The following is a 19,121-nucleotide window of genomic DNA, read 5'->3' as shown; positions in this document are numbered from 1 at the left end:
TTTTTTCACTTCAAACCACATACTATTACAGCATATCTGTCCCATAGAGCCCTTGTTCGCTAATCCAGAAAACTAAACCGTTTTGAATTTTCATGAAAGCAATATTTTGTGATCCTATTTATCTCTAAGATACTTTAAAGTCTGCATTTCTATAAGTAAAACGCCACAATTTATTTTACGAATTAAGTCCAAAAAGTGAATAAATATCTGTTTGGACTAGCTTAACCGGCCGGTCGTTGAGACATTATTTTTGTTTTGTTTTGAGGTCTACAAAGTATAGTTTTTGCTTAATATTGCATAACAAACCAGTTTCTGCAAGGGTAATTCCATCAGAAAAAGCCCATGCAAACTATTATTTAACGTCAATAACATTATGCTAAAATGTGAAGTAAAATATTTGCGTTGTAGTGGTAAGTGCTAAATGCTGGCCAAGAAGGAAATACTCAACAAATTCGTCATTTTTGAGCTCGATTTTTAGGCTCGTCAGTAGTTCCAAAGATTTTAAAGAAATTGCATGAATTTCGTTTCGTGTTGCTAAAAATATGTTATTTTTATATAAAATTATGTCTTATATTTTAGTCTAAACTGTAAATTCATAGCTTTTCACGATAATTGGATCGAAAAAATTTACATCAAAAAGGGCTACTTACTTTTGAGAATAACTAGCAATTATAATAAACTGCTTATCTTCAGTGATAATTGAGTAATCAATATCAAAAGGTAGATTGTATTTTTTGAGTGTTTATACAGTTTGGGGAGTGAATTTGAGTAAATATAAGCCATTTTGTTTAATTTATTATATTATTATAGCTTAAAATTCTGAATTTTCTTAAAATAACTTTATTACATGATACTAACTAGATTTGATTTATTTTTAAATTAATGGCGATGAAATAAAATCAATAGTAGGTGTAGACAATTCTCTCTTAAACAAAGTATTATGATTTTCGTTTTTTAATTCAGATATTCTATTAAATGAGTCTCTAAGTGAATACCGAGGTTAATTAATTTGTTATTATTGTTCAGCAGAAATTACTGAAATCTCTTATTCTTATGATATATTTTAACATGTAGTAGGGTCTAGTTACGTATAATTATTAACATTTTCAACAGCTTATTACTAAAAATCCCGTAGTTCGTTAAATTACTAATGAAAGTCTGAAGTTTTACATTATTATTAAGATAAATTATCTAGTTGATTAGAACACTTTGTTATTTCATTTTGAGTAGCTTAGTTACTTATATCATTAGCTACTAATACAGAATTACTTATATTGATATCATTAAATATATCTACATCAACAGACTTCTAAGTTGGTCTTTCGTCCTTTTTAATCATTTTATATTATAACTAATAATAGTTTTAGCAAATAGTTGTAAGCCTTCTTCCTTCTAACTAACTAAATACACATTCACTACCAACAAATTAATTGTAATATGGAACTAAGCATCTTTGTATTTATATAAAAATTTCATTCTTAAACGATTTTAACTAATCCTAATTGAAACCTTCTAATCTTTCATTAAATAAATTAACCTATTATAATGGTATTGATGAATAATATTATTACAGTTCTTTTGAAAGCACTTCTTTTTATTCGTAGTCTGAACTTTCAAAAAATTATAATTATGTTACTTTAAATAATATTTCTAGTATCTCTGGTTACTCTGGAAGTTGTATAAGAAATTATAATACATCTCTATAAGACTCTTCAATGAAAAATTAATTTAACATATCAAGTTATTTATTATAAATAGGAAGATCGATTTCTGATTCTGATTTAAGACTATACAAAGTTTAATATAGATTATTTTCTTAAAGATATTATGCAACCAGTAAATGTAATTGATTTTTGTCTATTTTAATGTAATACTCAGAATTCATATTTTACAATAAATTAAATATTTAATATATAAATTAATCATAAAAGTTATCCTCTAATAAATGAGTGAAGTTAGCAGGGATTATTCTAGAACTGAATATGTCTTCGGTAAGGAAGCACTTACAAGAATGTAAAATGCTACATTTTTAATACTTGGCTGCTCTGGAACTGGTGCTGAAGTGGGTAAAAATATATTACTAACTGGTTGTAGTGTCGCTCTTTACGATCCATCACTTATTACATCTTTAGATTTGGCTTCTCATCCTTTTTTAACAACATAATCTATTGGATAACGTAAAGATGAGTTCACCGCAAATGCTTTATCTCCACTTAATACTTAAAAATAATCCTTCTCTATTGACTTGGTAGATTTAAAACAATTGCTGTAATACTCAGCTATAATCTATACTGAATCCATAAATTTTACTGTGGCTGAAGTTTCTACTTTCTGTCATGATAATTAGATTCCATTTATTATTTCATAAACTAAGGGTTTATGTGGTAGAGTATTTTGTGATTTTGGTGAAAAATTCACAATTTTAGATACAGACGGTGAATTAGTATAAGACTTAACTGTCAGCTCAGTTATGGTAGATAAAGTTCTAGATGATATTATTATTTCATTTGAAATGGCCGAAGTGCCACCTTATGTGGATGATATATTAATTCTTGTAAAAGATGTACATTTCTCTTTGATTTAAGATGAAAAAGTTAATGAATAGTTGTCTTTAGATCTAATGTAGATGTTTAATAATTAGTAATACAAGATTAAAATATTAGGCCCAAAAGCGTTTAAATTATAAGTTCCAAATGATAATAATCTTATGATATTTTTGAGTAAACTGCTTGATGATAATTTTTAAATTAACTATGTTAGAGGTGGTTATACTTTATTAATTAAAGAGCCTAAAGTTATTTCGTTTAAGCCTTATTAATAATGTAAAGTTGAACCTGTGTATTGCGATGAGATGATAGACTTCGCTAAATTTGATCATCGTGCTATTTTACACTAATTATTTATATTTATTGATGAAAATGAGTAATTATTACCAACAGATCCATGGAATACTAAATAAGTCTGTAATTTTGTATAGAAATTAAATTAAATATGCGTGGAAACAGAATAATCGCGTAGATTATGTCATATTTTTGCTGGATAAAATATGGCACAAATTGCTTCAGTTTCTTCTATTATTGCTGCATGGGGTGCGTAAGAGGCGTTAAAGGCTGTATCTGGAAAATTCACACCATTATAGCAATTCTTCTATTTTGATGCATTTGAACTAATTAAGGAATTTCCAGAAGATGCTCAGCTAAGAAATAACCGATATGATGGTCAGATAGCTGCATTTGGTATTAAAAAATAATAGATGATTCAAAATTAATCTGTTTTTTTGGTTGGAGCTGGAGCATTAGGTTGTGAACTTATTAAGCTTTTTGCTTTATCTGGTGCTTGCACTGAAGAGAACACCATGCTCACTATCACTGATTTAGATTCAATTGAAAACTCTAATTTATCAAGATAATTTTTATTCAGGGAAAAAGACTCTGGAAAGATGAAATCATCAGTCGCTGCGGAAAAAGCTTAGGAAATGAACCCTGGAATCAATATCGAGGCGCTGACAGCTAGAGTAGGTTCATCTAACCCATTATCATCAGATTTTTGGAACAGTCAAACTATTATTTGTAATGCTTTAGATAATACTGAAACACGTAGATTTGTTGATGGAAAATGTGTAGAATATAATAAACCATTACTAGAATCAGGTACATTAGGATAGAAATCTAATACTTAAATAGTAGTCCCGAGACTTACTCAAATTTACTCAGCTACAGTGGACTAATAAACTTCTGAAGCTCCGGCATGCACAATTCATAATTTCCCTAATAACATTACTCATTGTATAGTTTATGTTATGAGCGAATTCAATGGTTTATTTATGAAGGCATAAGAAGATTTGTAGTTACTATTTAACTCTAAAAATTCTGATTAAATGACTGAATTCGCAGAAAATATTTTTAAAGAGTAATCTTCTATGAAAAAACGTATATAATAAATATTAACTTTTACATAATTAGAAATGAACTCTTAAGATAAATGTATTAAATTTGCATTTTCTTTATTTAGAAAGTATTTTTTTGAGGGTCCGGAAACATTGCTTTAATAATTTCCAATAGATTCTAAAAATAAAGATGGCTCCGCATTCTGGTTAGCCGAAAAGAGGCCTCCTAAATGTATTAATTTTGATATCAAGAATAAATTTCATATTTAGTTTATTTAGGGACTATTATTGATATTAAGTTAAATTTATAAATTTTAAATTGATTAAACTATGCTTATTTAATAAATTGAATTATATTTTAAATAAATCAATAGTAATATAGCTAATGCAGACTAGTTTGCAACTCAGAGCTCTCAAATAGACGACTTGAAGTCAATTGCCGATCTTTAGGTTTTCCTTTAGAATTAAATTAAGCATAGACCTAAAAATCTCTAAATACCAGTAACATACGAGAAAGATGATCCTAGTAACGGACATGTTGAGTTTGTATCAGGGTTTGCTAATCTCAGAGCAGAATCGTACTCAATTCCAACTGTGTCAAATCACGAAATTCGTAGAGTTTCAGGGAATATTATTCCAGCTATGATTACAAGCACTGCAGCTATTTGTGGTCATATTGGAATAGAATATTTTAAATTATGCTTTAAATTTGATAAACTAGAAGACTATAAGTAAATATTTATGAATTTTGCTCTACCATTGTTATAGATTGCTGAGAATGAATGTTGTACAAAAATGGACATTGGCAACGGTAAATTTTTAACAGTTTGGGATTAAATGATAATGGAAGGTGATCCAACAATATAATAAGTGTTAGATTTCGTTTAAAACAAACATTAAGTTAAAATTGACTCCATTACTGTTGGTCCAAGAGCGCTATTTATGGGCTTTATGGATAAACCAGAAAAGAAACTAATGAAGATCAGAGAGGTGATTAGAGCTGGAAATAAAGAAGGCAATATAATTGACGCGAATGTCGAGATTATTTTAGAAGTTATGCCTGAAGATGACGAAATAGTGCTGCCAAATTTAAAATTGCAAGCATTAGCATTGTGAGGCAATTAAATTTTTTAATTTGAATCATTTATTATACTTAGTAAATAAATAATTTATAGCGAAATTTTAGTATAAAATATAATTAATAATAAACTACATTATTATCACAGTAATTCCTTTACCTCAAATTCCCAAATTCCAGTGTCTGGAGAGTAAAATTTCAATTCACCACCTAGCATTTCAGTCTAGCTGACAATTTTTCTTCTATACTCATCAATATCCGAAATCGATCTCCCAGGTGGAAAAACATTGAATAGCGTGATTTATGCTCTTTTATTAGACAAAAATGAATTTTCTGCAATTAGTGCAACTGACTTATGACTAATAATTAAATGATCTTTTAATTCAAAGTATGATGGTAGCTCAATTAAATCGACTAATTCCACTCTTCCAAACTCGTTTTAAAATGAAAGTTGCCTTAAATTTAGTATTTATTCTGTCTTTTATTCTTCAATTTTAAAATACTCTGACTCTTTAACGTCAGCTTGGGAACTATAATTTTTTGACTTGTCAAGACGATTGGAAATAGCCATTTTATAGTAATCAGATTATGTATTGCTACTCTATTTTTAAATACCTATTTATTGCTTGAATTTTCCAGATTAATCAGTTACTAATGATTTAGATAAAGCTAAAGATAATTGAGGATGATTTTGTTGCTTTAATGATTATTTTTATTATGCGATATATGTAGCAGATGCATTTAAATACTCTGCTCCAATATCTTGAATTGTTAATGTTTTCTGACCATTCATAGATGACTACGGCTTATTGAAGGAGTTAAAGGTTGAATTGGTTCCGAAGGCTGAAGCTGCAGGTTTGACACCAAATGCAGACGTAACAGGCTGACCAAAGCCTGAAGTACCTTATTGGCCACCAAACGCAGTATTAGGTTGACCAAACATTGTCGATGGTTGTTAGCCAAATGCTGCTATAGGTTACTACCCTAAACCAGTAGATGTTGGTTACTAACCAAATGCTACTGCGGCTGCTGGCTAACCAAATCCTGTATTTGGCTATTAAGAAAAGGCCGTTTATGGTTACTATCCCAAAGTATTGACTGATTATCCAAATGCTGAAGGTTATTATTACTACCCGAATGTGTTAGCTGGTTAATTTGAACCAAATGCTGGTGGAGCTCCAAATGCAGAAGATTATGCACCAAACATATTAGTAGGTTATTAAGGCTATTAACCGAATGTGACAGCTGGTTATGATGAAATTGTAGTCGTTTTCCCAAAGGTAGAATTTGGTAACATTTAAATTCTAAGAAATGGGGAAAATGTCAAAATAAAATATTGAAGTAAATGGTAATTGGGGGGAAAATTAAATGAACAAGATAATGTCACTGTAAGTTCAGCTATAATTTGTCCAAAATAGCAGATATTGCATCTGTAGAAGGAAGTTATTCACCATTTTGAGCTTTTAATTATAGGGCTTAAATTATATTTATAGTATAGTTTTCAGTAATTTAAACCATCTGTTGATAGACGTCGTGTAAGCACTCTACCTATTTATTAATCTACTATTCAAAAATATCTTTAACGTTCATATTTTAAAAATAATATTATATAATATGACAATATAATAGTATATTTTTATTTACATAACCACACAATACTTTTATTTCGTAATATTCACTAAATTTCAAAATGAAGCATTTACCGAAGATCAATACATCACGAACAAGCTCACCTCTTAAAAAGTCTAAGAAACAATCTATATGGCCTAAAAATTAATCTTAGCCGACATTACGTGAAATGATGAAATCAGAGGCAGTCGAGTATCTTTTAGAAAAAAATCCTCTTTCTGATATTCACGATGTTCTTTCAGTGAAAAAACTAACAGATAAAGAAGTGGATAATTTATAATAAAATATCAGAAATATACGGGTTCTTACTGACTCATAATTGGAAAAAATCATATGTTTAAAGAAACAGCGCCTTCAACGTTAGGAGTAAGTCCACGAACTAGAATATGACTGCGAGCAAATAGAAGCCTATATTGCTTCACTGGATATCGTCTGTAACGATATCGAGGTAAAAGTTGAGAACGATACTAAAAATCCGACTTTTACAGTACAGAAATACGAAACTCTCCAGCAACAGCACACCCTGAAGCTAACGGATGAATTTACTAATTTATTCGACCAAATAAGATTCGAAATGCTTTGTTTTGAAGTGCACAACAAGTCCAAAAAGATTCTCTCGTAAGGAGTTTTCGCTCAGCAAATCCGCCAGTTCAATCAGCTCTTTAAACTTAAGCCTAACAAAGAAAAACTCAAAACACTGCTTCATATCACCACCTACGGTCAGTTCTTTGACGAGAACTTCTCGTTCGCGAACTGTGCTCCGCTGCTCCAAATATATATGATTATTTAGGCTGAAAATACTGAAAATGTCAGAAAAATGGAAATGTTTAGAAAAATTTTTTAGAGCATTTTCAAGTTCGCGGAGCAGTTCCTTGACGAATATCATATCGACCTAGTTAGAATGCCGATTATAGAGCGTATTATGTCGCAACACGAATTAACCATTTTTTCAAGCCAGACGGTCAGCCAGCTAATCGCCAAAATCCACCTTGCGAAGGGCACGTTAAATACGTGTGTGTAACAGCTTAAATCCAGCTATTTTTCACAGAAAGAGTTCGACGTCGACGACCTTGACGTGATAAAAAAGTACGTGCAGTACATCCAGAACGAGTCAATAATGCACGTGGACCGCGCGCACGAATTCGAGCGCGAGTGCACAGATTTGCAGTACAAGAGCCAGGAGTCTGAAGGGAAGTTCTAGCTCCGCTCCGCCGAACTGAACCTGATCAAGGACCAGTTTGAGTAAAAGATTGAGTACATGGCGCAGCAGCTGAGCAAACTGACCTAGGAAACGTTGTACGTCGCGCAGCCTATCAAGTTGTTCACTGATCCAATGCTCATCGACTCCAAAAATGCGCAGTACATCATTTTGCAGCAGTTTGAGGGCGTGTCGAACTAGCAGATCCAGTACGAAATCGCGAATCAGAGCGCTTTGATTATCCAGTAGGCGATAAATAACCACCTGAATTTAAATAAAAATAAAAAGGTCGAGGTGCCAGTTTTGGTTATCTTGAAAACCATTGATGACCAGATTAGCAGCCTGATTGACCAGTTCAACAAGGCCTATGATAAGAATCCGTAGTACGTGACGGTGGCCAGACGCGAGATTCTGCAGGCCCACGCGAAGGCGCTGCATGACACAAAAATGTAGTCATTTCTCGGAACTGACAAGAAATAGTACGTCGAAAAGGTAATTGATAAGACGACATTGGTTAAATATGCCAATAAGACGTTTGTGCAAAGCAAAAAGATGACAAAGGCGAAAATTGAAGTTGAGAAGCAGATAAAGTTGAATGCTTAGATCATACCACCTACATTTTACGATTGAAGTCGAAAAACTCATTTGAACGAGGATTTAAAAAGCAAAACAAGACTACCTTATAAAAATGGCAGTAAGATGTTGTCTTAAACGCACAGAGCTTCTAAAATACCATTCATCATTCCGAAAAGAATAATAACAACCGCCTCTGTCTTTATTAGGCTCATACTTATCATTGCAGAAACGATATAAGCAAAAGTTCCTAGAATTGTTCTGTTTTTCACTAAATATTTCAAGTCTGAAGATTAAAATAAGTCTAATTATACTATTTTTTACTTTTCATTGTAATTTGTATTATCTAATTTCATATTTAAATCGTGTTAAAATGCACTGTCAGAATTTATAAAAGGTAATGTCCAATTTCTGTAAACTGGAATTGATATAAATTGCATTTAAAGTGTATCAATCCATTTAAGGGGTATGTCATTGGTCATTAAATAATATATAGCTGGTAATAGGCAAGCCATAGCATCAGCTATAACTACTGTATAAATGGAAGAATTCTCCAAGTATGAAACCTATTCATTTAAAATAATATTTAATGCAGGGAAAAAGCATACAGAAATAATTAACTATATATGATTTAATGCAACCTTGTGCTTATGATCACTAACAAATTATTCCGAGTATTTATGGAATATTTTAATGATAGGAAAATTAATACTTCCTCTCATTGATTCTATAATGGCTAAAAATACAATTGTTATGCTAGATACAATAAACATAAGATATATATTATTTTTGCTCGAATAGGAAAATAGAAATAATAGTAAATGATATGATTTCCGTTCAACTGCTAACCATAACATTCTATGTTATGGATTGTAATAAATATTAATCCCTTATATATTAGGTATTTTCGCTAAAATAAATTTTACTAAACAAAACATGATTATGATGATAAAATAATTTTTAATAATTTTGTAATTATTTAATAAGAAGTCATCCTAATTTATTTTTTGTATAAGTGTAATTAATGATAATTGATCATCATATGTGAATATAAATTATCTTGTAAAAATAATCGTGATGATACTAAGAGTAATAACTATTTTAACCATTTGTTCACATCTATTCACCCAGTTTGACGCTTTCTCTGTAAAGTTTCCCTTAGTAATAAGAATGATAAAAAGTGCTGAGTTAATACTAAAAAATAAAAATCTGAGTGAAAATTTTAGACAAAGAGTCTCTATTTTTTGATCTAATAAACTGTAGTAATATATATCAATTTTTGGCTTCCTTATAGTTAAATGTTCTGTACAAATAAATTATAGTAGTATTATTTAAAACATAATGATAGTCTCATTTATACTCTATGTACCTGGAAACTAATGAAAAAGAAATAATCCAGATGTTATAATAATCTAAGGTGGTCCATTTTAAAGCTAGTACTCAAAATTAACCCCAAAAATGAAATAATTAATCGGAAGGATTATTGAAAATAAGAGCATAGAAAATAACATAACTATCAGGAATCGATTTAAAAGAGAAAGTGCAAAAATATTAACATTTGATTGTTAGATTATAAACGCAACAGTTGAATAAAATATTAAACTATGTGCAAAGAAGTTATTTTAATTAATAAGGCTGTTTATTAATAAAAGAAATATAAAAGTAGGGATAATAAGAAGCTGCCCTGAATCTAATAAAATACCTGGCTACTTCATTAAAGAGTGATGTCTCTCCATTTAACTAATCGCAATTCATAAAAATAATATAATACAATATTAATATATTTTCACTCCTGAAATGTTTTCGATTAGGAGATTTAATTCTTCAGATATTCCACAGATGCAATAAATAAATCTATAATGTTTACCAGAAAATTACAGTCTAAGATACTGGTTATAGCATTTAGTTCTTTGGCCGGAATGCTCTTATGTCGCAGTGATTGATAATGAAGTTATAGGATACATTATGGGAAAATGCGAAGATGGTCACGGCCATATAACATCTGTAGCTGTACTTAATGACTATAGATGCATGGGTGTTGCTAATAGACTGATGGTTCATGTTCATAGGGCTATGAAAGAATCATGGAAAGTAAAACACTGCACTTTACATGTTAGAAAATCGAATAATGTGGCTATTCATCTGTATTAAGATTTATGTGGATATAAAGAGAAAGAAATTGATGCAGGTTATTTTGCTGATGGTGAAGATGCATGGAAAATGACGTGTTAATTCGAGTGATACATTTAAAATCAATACATATCAGAGTCATCTTAAATTTACTTCCAAGAAATCAACTATTGAAGATCTTATACACATGGAAGTTACATGTCAACAAAAGGTAGAAACATTTTTTTAACCAATACTACTTGAGCATTAAATAAAGTTACATCAAATTTTTTCAAAGTTAATAAAACCTTACCAATAGATCCGCAAATGATATTACAAGATGCTTTATATAGTTTGTCTTCTTTATCTGATGGATCCACAAACGAGCAACAATTAATAACTTCCTAGATAAAATGATATTCTATTTCGATTTCTTTAGTCACAATACGAGAAATTGCGAGATAAATACGAAATACACTTAAAGTGTTCGTATTCAAATACTTATTAATAAACTTAATGTATTTCTCAAAATTAGTACGGCAGTCTACCATTCCAATACGTTATCCAAACCAGTTATTAAGATATTTTAATACTCCATCAACTAAATTTTATTCTAACTCCTTATCAATAATTGATAATGGCTACCACTCTATGGGTATCAAATTAACTAAACTAGAATAACAAGCTATTGTTAAAAGGTCAAAAGTATCATTTCTCAACTATTTAGGAAATATAGCTAGTAAATTCTTATATTCTTCTTTAGGTTCAACATCTTTATCTTCGTTTGCTTAATTCAATGCTACATTAAACAAGTTACTAAATTCTGAGGAATATTAATCATCAATAACTTTTACTAATTCCTTGATTGATTCAGTAACCTTTTCGTCGTCAGCCTTAAACATTTTGGGGTTGTAAAGCTCAATAATTTAATTCATAAATTATTGGAGTGAAAGTAATATAATTATGATATAGTTTTAAGTATAACTTCAAATAAAAATTTTTAAAATATGTAAAAAGCTATACCTGGTGTTCTATATGCAGGGAGATTTTACGCAGACGAAAGAGCCGGCTCTAGGCCAGGTGTATTTAAAGCAAAATGTCCATATAAAAATTCAGATATTTAAAACTACTGGAAACTGCGAGAATATGAACGAGAAAAAATACGAAGTCTACATCAGGTACACCGGTAAACTCCAAGCTAGCATTGCGAATCCTGTGTTAAATCCTACTAGAAACCTTGCATTTACTAGGATACGTCACCATTTATGCCTTTCGAAAAGTCAAATTTTAACTGTTTCCACTGTCTTAAAGTGCTACATCTATGCCGATGCGAGTGCTACTGCAGAACATGTTAATTGGCGAAGCGAATTGGATGTTTATGCCCAGTCTGTACTTGTTGTTGTGGGGTGTGTAATGCATGCAAATCTAAGGACAGAATAGAGATAATATAATAAGAGTAGCAACTGGATTTCAAACGTAAAATGCTTGAAAAATTTGAAGATGAAAATTTAGTAAATGAGATGAAAATTAACTTTAAATAGACGCTTTTTAGGCTTTAGTAGGAGAAAATCAGACTCCAAGAGGCATTGATTAACGTAAACACTTATGAAGAACGTGCTAAAATTAAACATAAGCTGTATCTGAATGAAAATTTAATTATGGACTGCTAGAAATTAGCAGGGTAGAGAGAATCCACTAAATAGGAGAGTAAAAATATTTTTTTAGATGAATATAATGCTCCTGAAAAGCATCCGTTGTAGACAACATTTTTTGATGAAAATGACTTCTAAATTCATCAAATTTCTCCTAGTTCATCCAGCTCAAACCCGCAACCAAGTCCACCCCCAATACGTTAGAGCTCAAAAAAGCCTACCGCATCTCCAAAGTATGATTCCTCACTTATTAAAAAGAAAAGCTCACAATTACCAGAAAAACTTATTTAGCAATAAAAGCATCTATTCAACAAATATGCATAATCCAACTTTAATTCAGGTGCTGATGTTATCAAAATTTTATCTCCTTCTTTTATAAATCCAACTCCTTCGGACTTGTCATTTTAAGGTGAAATTATCGAACCAGAACTTATTTTTGGTTCTAAAATATTGCGTTTTGGAGATCATATGGATTTGTACAATAAAATATAAAATGTATTTTCATCTATATAGATCACCTGTTTCGAAAGAAATGTAGTTTATGCTTTACTTTCCTATTATGCATTCAAATAGCCATAAATATTACTAGATTTTAAGCAGTTGAACCGTAATTTTCCATTTTAGAAAATAGCTTTTCGGTTACCTTTTACATAGGCAAATGGCCCCCCATTTTGCTTAATAATATGTGAAAATGAGCCTATTTGCAATGTTGCAGTTCCGTTTTTCGGTGATCGAGCAATGTTACCAAAAGCCAAAAAATGTCTGAAAATGGGTAAATTTGAAATTCAATGTGAATTTGATGATGGAAAGATCATTAGGGGACTTCGATGTCTTATGCTAGAATTGGGAAAATATTGCTCTGGATTGAAATGAGAGGTAATGAAATGAATATGTTTTTATTATATTAATATATAAAAATATACTAATAGAAAATGGAGAAGCTGTAAAGTATTGCCAATTAGATTATTTATAAGATTATAGAAAATAAGTATAGTCTGGTGACGGTTAAAATGCTTTATTAGTAATTGATGATTGACACTAGGCGCATAGGGGAGGTTTTTACTATAATAGATGGGTTAAAACTGTTTGATAAATTAGATTTTAAAACATATAGTGTTCCGCCTCAATAAGAGCTTTAAAATAGATTTCATATGATTTGTACAAACTGTTATGATACGGGTCGTAAGGATAGTTAGTTGCAATAAACCGCTTTAGGTATTATTAGAACTTTAATTAATTATCCGTTACCAATGAAGACATTATCAATCAAATTCTAAACCAGTCGACGTTTTTATGACGCTATAAACATATTGATTGGGCTAGAAATACTATATTGTGACAAATTAAATTAGTTAATTAGTTTAAACACCGAAGTATCATGGATCAGTTGCGTGACAGTATAATAATAAGACTATGAAGATCTAAAAACATTATAAGTCCAAGAACTTTATAGATTAGCTTAATGTGCTAGCCCAACAACTAATAGTATTATTAACAATTTACTACCAACTCCTAAGAGTACTTAGGATTTATAAAATAAAGAGTTGCCAGGATTTGTATCTCTGCAATGATTTGTAAATTAGTGAAAATTATATTAAGCTTTATTAATATTATAATTCTTTATTTAAATATTAGAAATATGTAATATTTATTGAAATTAGCACTGTTTAAAATTTTAAAAATAAATAAATTAGCAACCACTCAACATAAACGAAGCTAATTATGTTTCAGCTTTGATTCGCAATGCTTATCATCAAAAATATCTTACATGCCACCATTATATTAATAAAGCACAATAATAATAATTAGTAATAATTTGATAATAATTCATATAAATTATTTTCCCAATTTACTTTTTAAAACATATTTAGTTTCAGTTATAACCAATATTTTACATACACTCGCAGCGTTAACTGAAAATATTCTAAGTATTAATAAAATGTTATTAAAAAATTAGGTGAAATAGTTAAGGAGTTAACAACTTATCGTTTTAATCATGTTGTAAAAATTATTTCTTTGTTTTCATGAATAGATAGTAGATTTTTATTAATTTAGGCAAGAGATTGCCATTATTAAGTACATTTATTATAGATTTAGCTAAATAAGTAAATAAAAATATTTTAAAATAACAAGTTTATGGTGTTATTTGGCAAAGTCAATTATCTTTTTATTTTAAACTCTATTAAATTTTACTTATTTCTAATCACTTATTAGCAATATTCACTTTTATATTAAAAAGTGATGCTTAAATAGCAGAACTTTATTTTTGAAGGTCAATAGGTTGTATTAGTTTTTAATTATTTTATATAAATAAATTATTCATATTTATATTAGTTTGTTTATAGTAGATAATTTTTTAGATACGAAAGATAAAAGTACAGAGTCTCTACAACTCAACTTAAAATATTAATAATAGTATTTTACTAAAGTTTATAGTAGATTTCCAACCAATAATATATCTTTCACATCAGTAAATTCATACATCCATTTTATCTAATATTTCTCTACCACACACTAATTTTTCAAACAAACAATCTTCATCAGAAAATAAACATCCACTCCCCCCACTAATCATTAAAGGTACAAAATCAGAACTGTGAACCTTATCTTTACAAGGAGTTGCATGGTCTCCAAAAATACAAAATTATTCAACTTTAACTTCATCCATAATTTTCCCAAATATTTTATCTGCAGTTTCAATTTCTTTTATTTTTAATGCAATATTACCTTAATGGGATGCTTTATCAGTATTATCAAAGTGGAATATTACAGTTCTATTCTCATATTAATGCAATAATTCTAAAAAATTTATTTTATGCCAGTAAAAAACATCACAATTAAGGCTTAATGCTATTCCGTATATAACTTAGGAATCGGTAAAAAATATATACTTGGTGTTCTTAATTAATTAAGGTTAAAACTGACCTGGTGCGCGAAATAAAACAGTGTTTATTTTATGTTAAATAGCTATCGATGACTTTTATAGAATATTATCAATTTTGTTCTAAATAAGGAGCAACCTTTGATCTTATGTTTCTTTTATTTTTTATCCATCTATTAAAGGATCATTTTCATACTCTGTAAAATCATCACATACAATAGAGAATCTATGTTGATTTTAATGAATAATTTTTATATTATCTATATTTGAGATTTCATTTACTAATTAAAGTCCATTTTCATTTGAAATATGTGGATGTCTATTAGTTATAGTATTATCAGATTATGAAGCGAAAATACATTTAAATGCAGTTTGACCAGCAGATATATTATGACCATCACCAAGAGCCTCTAAAACGCCTCGTTTTGGTATTTATAGATCAAGAAAGCTTGCAAAAGCTTCATCGGAAGTTGGTACTTAACCTAATACTGCTTAAAATTTAAATAAGTTACATTTTTATTAATATTTATCAAAATAGTGGGTTTGAGCTTGCTTCAAAGGTGATGGCCTTGCTGTATCGCCCAGTCCATCTAAAATAAAAAATAATTTCATTTTATTTATATATTATTTTATCGTATATTAAATATATACTAAAATGATATCATTAATAGATCTTTAAACTCGTATTGCAAACAAGTAATATTTATCTTTTTCTGCTGTAGAAGAATAAATAAAGTTAGTCGTAAATTAATAAAGGATTTAATCATAACAAGAATTATTGTAAATATAATAACTAAAAATTGATAATTAAGTAACTTTATTTCCAACATAAAAATCTATATTCACGATTAATTTTCTAGTAGATGAGCAACACAAATCAGAAAATTTTTAAGCTTTATGCAATGTTTCGCTATTGAAGCTGATGCTTCAATCTGAACGGCTAAATGAAAATAGGAAAATAATACTTAGCGAACTTGAATGAAAATCACTATTTTTATGAATGATCACAATCACAATTAGCACCACACCCACAGCTACCTTCTCCACAATGACATATAGCTGCGCAGAGGCATGGATCCTTTTCAAATAGTAACGAGGTATAACCTGCTGACAAATAAATAGAATTTGATGATATATCCTGCTATATTGTAGGTTACTCTATTTTATTGATTGGTTAATGCTCTTCTCTATAGTGTCTTTAGTAAATATTGTTATTTTTAAATGATGTATCACAGCTTTCACATTAAACTGTATCTGAATGAATATTAGAATGCCTTTAAAGATGATATTTAGTAGCAAATGCTTTTTCACAAACTTGGCAAGAGAATGATCGCGGGCGATGAATAAGTATGTGTTTATTTAAATTAGATGTCTATGAGAATGCTTTACCACAGTCACCACATTCAAATGGTTTTTCATTTGTATGAATTCTATAATGTGTTTAAAGTTTAGCCTAACTAGGAAACTATTTTTCACAGCTTGTACATTTTTTCATTAAAAGAAATGATTAAATATTGTTACAAACTGAAATTATAATTTATATATAGAATTTGCAATATTGTTTTAAATATGTCTAGAGGAGTTTAATTTCTTGAATAAGGCCATTTTATTTCAGGCTTCTAGTAAATAAGTTCTGCGTCCTAATAAGTCTAGACAGTTGCAGAACTAATCAAATTAATTAATGTCAGAAAATCTAATATTTTAAATTAGAATACCAATACAGAAGTATTTTTACAGCTATCTAGTTCTATTAATCAGCTGAAAACAGAGATAACCAGGTAAAGAGACAGAATAAATTAATAAATAGTGTCTCAGGCAAAATTTTAAAGCATTGTTCTTTAGAAAGCAAATTAGTTGACTAAATATTAAGAAGAATTATAAAATACAGCCGAATTGTAGATTATTTACTCTTTAGTTTTAAATAGCACCTAATAATTAGATTAAATAGCTTAAGGTATGCAATAACATATTAAATATATTAGCTAAGGATCAAGTACATAAGCTATCAATTTACTACCATTAAGAGAAATAATCAACTTAGTGCTAGATTTGGAAAATGATAAATTTATAAAGTTAGAAAACCTAGGTATTAATGTAGTTAGTAAATTATAGAACTAGCTAAAAAAATATAAATTAGCATTATATAATTAAATTATTGAGCCATCGTTTATGATCTGGTTGTAACACTTGAAGAAATAGATTCCAATATTAGGAGAGAAGTTATTTTAACCTAAAAATATCAAGATTGATAATAAATATCGATCTTAGGAAGAAATTGGTCGATGTATTTAATCTCTAAATATTAAGGATACTAGTTTCAGCGAATAACTAATAGAATTTTGCATTCCTTTTTCTAAAACTTTAAGTATACCTTAATTAGAATAAAAAGTTGGATAAATATAATTTTTTAGATCATTTTACTATGAACTGTATAATTTTACGGATAGCCTTGGGTATACAGATTAATTAATTGAAAGTATTTAGTCAAAATGGTATATTTCTTTAAAATTATCATTAGATAAATCATAGGTCAGTAATATGGTTTCTTAATATTAAAGCATAATTGGATACACTAGTATTAGCTAAAATTTTACTTAATTATTAAATCAGAGTTAAAGATAATAACTTAGACTTAACTTTTAAGAAAATATTCAACAATTTTGTATATAAATGTCAAAATATTAAAAATATTCACCATATCTGTATTAGTCTGATGACGATTAGGAAGTATTACAAGAAATGATACATGATATTTATACGTTTAGATAGTTTTTAGATCTAACGCATTAACATGATGTAATAGATCGTATCGATACTGTTAATAAGCATATAAATTAATACTGGACTTATATTTTCACATCACGATTAAATAGCTTTTTCAGCAAGTAATTTTTACTGATTATTGAAAATTCTTTTTCTGCACACCAAATAAACTTAGAAGACTAGTAATGGTTAACGAGTGTAGACTATTACCTAGGAATTTTCTAAAAAAGCTCTATCGAATTTTAATTAAATCTACTAAAAATATTAATGAATTATGTTGACTATATTTTTATTTGGCTTAATAAAGGTCAATATAAAACTCCATTTATTGAATAGGTTCTTCTTTTAGATATCTACATGCCAACCACCCTTTCAGAAACTAATTTTTATGAAATTTTAACAGGAATTAATGAATTTTATCTCACGAGCATCCAATAGTATTTTGAGGAAAAATTCAAATAATGTAAATCATTTTTAGACACAATTCATACATTTTTCTTGTTTACATAGCTGATACCTGTTTTCAATAGCTTAAACTGTTTCATATAAAATTCGGTTTATTTTGACCCTGCTTCGCTATTTTCGTCAGTTTTAGAAATCATTAAAGCCAAAATCCAGTAATTCTATATATTATATGTTGTACCAAAAATAGAAAGTATCATCATTTTTATCATTAGAACAGGAAAGTTGCCTTTAAATTTATCTATTTAAACTGCAAATATGTCAATCAAAAATTTTCAATCAAACATACCATGCTCCTTGAAAAATATTAATATGATAATTAACTTCTTTGTTTCTATCTTATAGTTTTGCGATACGAAAAGTTTATTTGAAAACTTCGCTTAGTTTGCGTCTTTTTGTATCATAAAAGCAGCTTGTCATTAGCAAAAAATTATAAGTAATAATGTTTATACTAATATGTTACATCATATTAAAATGATATAAGGCATTGTAATAGAAATAGAAATATTCAAAATTGACGATTTCAGTTTGATGAAAAACAGGTACGAAATTTTATCAAAGACTGTTTAAAAGTCATGCGGTGAGTTATTTAATTTGGTAGTAAAGAAGAAGTTGTCATTATAGGTGCAATCGCCAGATCCTCTAAGCGCTAATGATGTGTTTTAATATGCAGAATTTAGGGCAATTGCCTCATTATTAAGATATAAAACTCCAGTATAGATCTAACTCCCAGACTCTAATCGAGAGATAAAGGCAATGAAAGTAATTGATTGGGTGTTGCTTGGCAAAAGCGAACCCACACATATTGAACCTTATAATGAACTTTACTAGTCTCTATAAATTGGTGGATTTCAAGCAAAGAAGTTAATGGCGAAACTGATTAAATGAGT

At 29.0% G+C, this 19,121-nt stretch overlaps 14 protein-coding genes across 14 annotated transcripts; 7 read left to right on the top strand and 7 right to left on the bottom strand. All coding sequences in view use genetic code 6, as the record gives it.

Moving 5' to 3' along the window:
- Positions 1–10: 10 nt before the first annotated feature.
- On the bottom strand, positions 11–1,339 carry SS50377_21038 (uncharacterized protein; the record flags this gene model as incomplete). The annotated part of the gene is made up of 1 exon (XM_067904975.1): positions 11–1,339. The coding sequence occupies one exon, from the start codon at positions 1,337–1,339 to the stop codon at positions 11–13; it is 1,329 nt and encodes a 442-aa protein (XP_067768457.1).
- A 606-nt stretch (positions 1,340–1,945) lies between these two features.
- On the top strand, positions 1,946–5,002 carry SS50377_21037 (Ubiquitin-conjugating enzyme E1; the record flags this gene model as incomplete). Its single annotated transcript, XM_067904974.1, has 1 exon — positions 1,946–5,002. One exon carries the CDS (start codon positions 1,946–1,948, stop codon positions 5,000–5,002), a length of 3,057 nt encoding a protein of 1,018 aa, XP_067768456.1.
- Positions 5,003–5,106: 104 nt separating this feature from the next.
- Positions 5,107–6,261, bottom strand: SS50377_21036 (uncharacterized protein; the record flags this gene model as incomplete). Its single annotated transcript, XM_067904973.1, has 1 exon — positions 5,107–6,261. The coding sequence occupies one exon, from the start codon at positions 6,259–6,261 to the stop codon at positions 5,107–5,109; it is 1,155 nt and encodes a 384-aa protein (XP_067768455.1).
- An 86-nt stretch (positions 6,262–6,347) lies between these two features.
- On the bottom strand, positions 6,348–6,554 carry SS50377_21035 (uncharacterized protein; the record flags this gene model as incomplete). Its single annotated transcript, XM_067904972.1, has 1 exon — positions 6,348–6,554. The coding sequence occupies one exon, from the start codon at positions 6,552–6,554 to the stop codon at positions 6,348–6,350; it is 207 nt and encodes a 68-aa protein (XP_067768454.1).
- A 100-nt stretch (positions 6,555–6,654) lies between these two features.
- On the top strand, positions 6,655–8,421 carry SS50377_21034 (uncharacterized protein; the record flags this gene model as incomplete). The annotated part of the gene is made up of 1 exon (XM_067904971.1): positions 6,655–8,421. One exon carries the CDS (start codon positions 6,655–6,657, stop codon positions 8,419–8,421), a length of 1,767 nt encoding a protein of 588 aa, XP_067768453.1.
- Positions 8,422–8,432: 11 nt separating this feature from the next.
- On the bottom strand, positions 8,433–10,100 carry SS50377_21033 (Transmembrane domain-containing protein; the record flags this gene model as incomplete). Its single annotated transcript, XM_067904970.1, has 1 exon — positions 8,433–10,100. One exon carries the CDS (start codon positions 10,098–10,100, stop codon positions 8,433–8,435), a length of 1,668 nt encoding a protein of 555 aa, XP_067768452.1.
- A 61-nt stretch (positions 10,101–10,161) lies between these two features.
- Positions 10,162–10,605, top strand: SS50377_21032 (N-terminal acetyltransferase complex ARD1 subunit; the record flags this gene model as incomplete). Its single annotated transcript, XM_067904969.1, has 1 exon — positions 10,162–10,605. One exon carries the CDS (start codon positions 10,162–10,164, stop codon positions 10,603–10,605), a length of 444 nt encoding a protein of 147 aa, XP_067768451.1.
- An 11-nt stretch (positions 10,606–10,616) lies between these two features.
- SS50377_21031 (uncharacterized protein) lies at positions 10,617–11,375 on the bottom strand (the record flags this gene model as incomplete). The annotated part of the gene is made up of 1 exon (XM_067904968.1): positions 10,617–11,375. One exon carries the CDS (start codon positions 11,373–11,375, stop codon positions 10,617–10,619), a length of 759 nt encoding a protein of 252 aa, XP_067768450.1.
- A 105-nt stretch (positions 11,376–11,480) lies between these two features.
- Positions 11,481–12,998, top strand: SS50377_21030 (uncharacterized protein; the record flags this gene model as incomplete). Its single annotated transcript, XM_067904967.1, has 1 exon — positions 11,481–12,998. The coding sequence occupies one exon, from the start codon at positions 11,481–11,483 to the stop codon at positions 12,996–12,998; it is 1,518 nt and encodes a 505-aa protein (XP_067768449.1).
- A 59-nt stretch (positions 12,999–13,057) lies between these two features.
- SS50377_21029 (uncharacterized protein) lies at positions 13,058–13,696 on the top strand (the record flags this gene model as incomplete). The annotated part of the gene is made up of 1 exon (XM_067904966.1): positions 13,058–13,696. The coding sequence occupies one exon, from the start codon at positions 13,058–13,060 to the stop codon at positions 13,694–13,696; it is 639 nt and encodes a 212-aa protein (XP_067768448.1).
- A 68-nt stretch (positions 13,697–13,764) lies between these two features.
- On the top strand, positions 13,765–14,367 carry SS50377_21028 (uncharacterized protein; the record flags this gene model as incomplete). Its single annotated transcript, XM_067904965.1, has 1 exon — positions 13,765–14,367. One exon carries the CDS (start codon positions 13,765–13,767, stop codon positions 14,365–14,367), a length of 603 nt encoding a protein of 200 aa, XP_067768447.1.
- A 234-nt stretch (positions 14,368–14,601) lies between these two features.
- Positions 14,602–15,618, bottom strand: SS50377_21027 (2,3-bisphosphoglycerate-independent phosphoglycerate mutase; the record flags this gene model as incomplete). The annotated part of the gene is made up of 1 exon (XM_067904964.1): positions 14,602–15,618. The coding sequence occupies one exon, from the start codon at positions 15,616–15,618 to the stop codon at positions 14,602–14,604; it is 1,017 nt and encodes a 338-aa protein (XP_067768446.1).
- Positions 15,619–15,991: 373 nt separating this feature from the next.
- SS50377_21026 (Zinc finger, C2H2 type domain-containing protein) lies at positions 15,992–16,501 on the bottom strand (the record flags this gene model as incomplete). Its single annotated transcript, XM_067904963.1, has 1 exon — positions 15,992–16,501. The coding sequence occupies one exon, from the start codon at positions 16,499–16,501 to the stop codon at positions 15,992–15,994; it is 510 nt and encodes a 169-aa protein (XP_067768445.1).
- Positions 16,502–16,575: 74 nt separating this feature from the next.
- SS50377_21025 (uncharacterized protein) lies at positions 16,576–19,119 on the top strand (the record flags this gene model as incomplete). Its single annotated transcript, XM_067904962.1, has 1 exon — positions 16,576–19,119. One exon carries the CDS (start codon positions 16,576–16,578, stop codon positions 19,117–19,119), a length of 2,544 nt encoding a protein of 847 aa, XP_067768444.1.
- Between the last annotated feature and the right edge of the window lie 2 nt (positions 19,120–19,121).

The sequence above is a fragment of the Spironucleus salmonicida genome, chromosome 1 (assembly GCF_000497125.1).
Source record: "Spironucleus salmonicida strain ATCC 50377 chromosome 1, whole genome shotgun sequence".
NCBI classification, from domain to species: domain Eukaryota; phylum Fornicata; order Diplomonadida; family Hexamitidae; genus Spironucleus; species Spironucleus salmonicida.
This window is presented reverse-complemented; position numbering and strand designations above follow the sequence as displayed.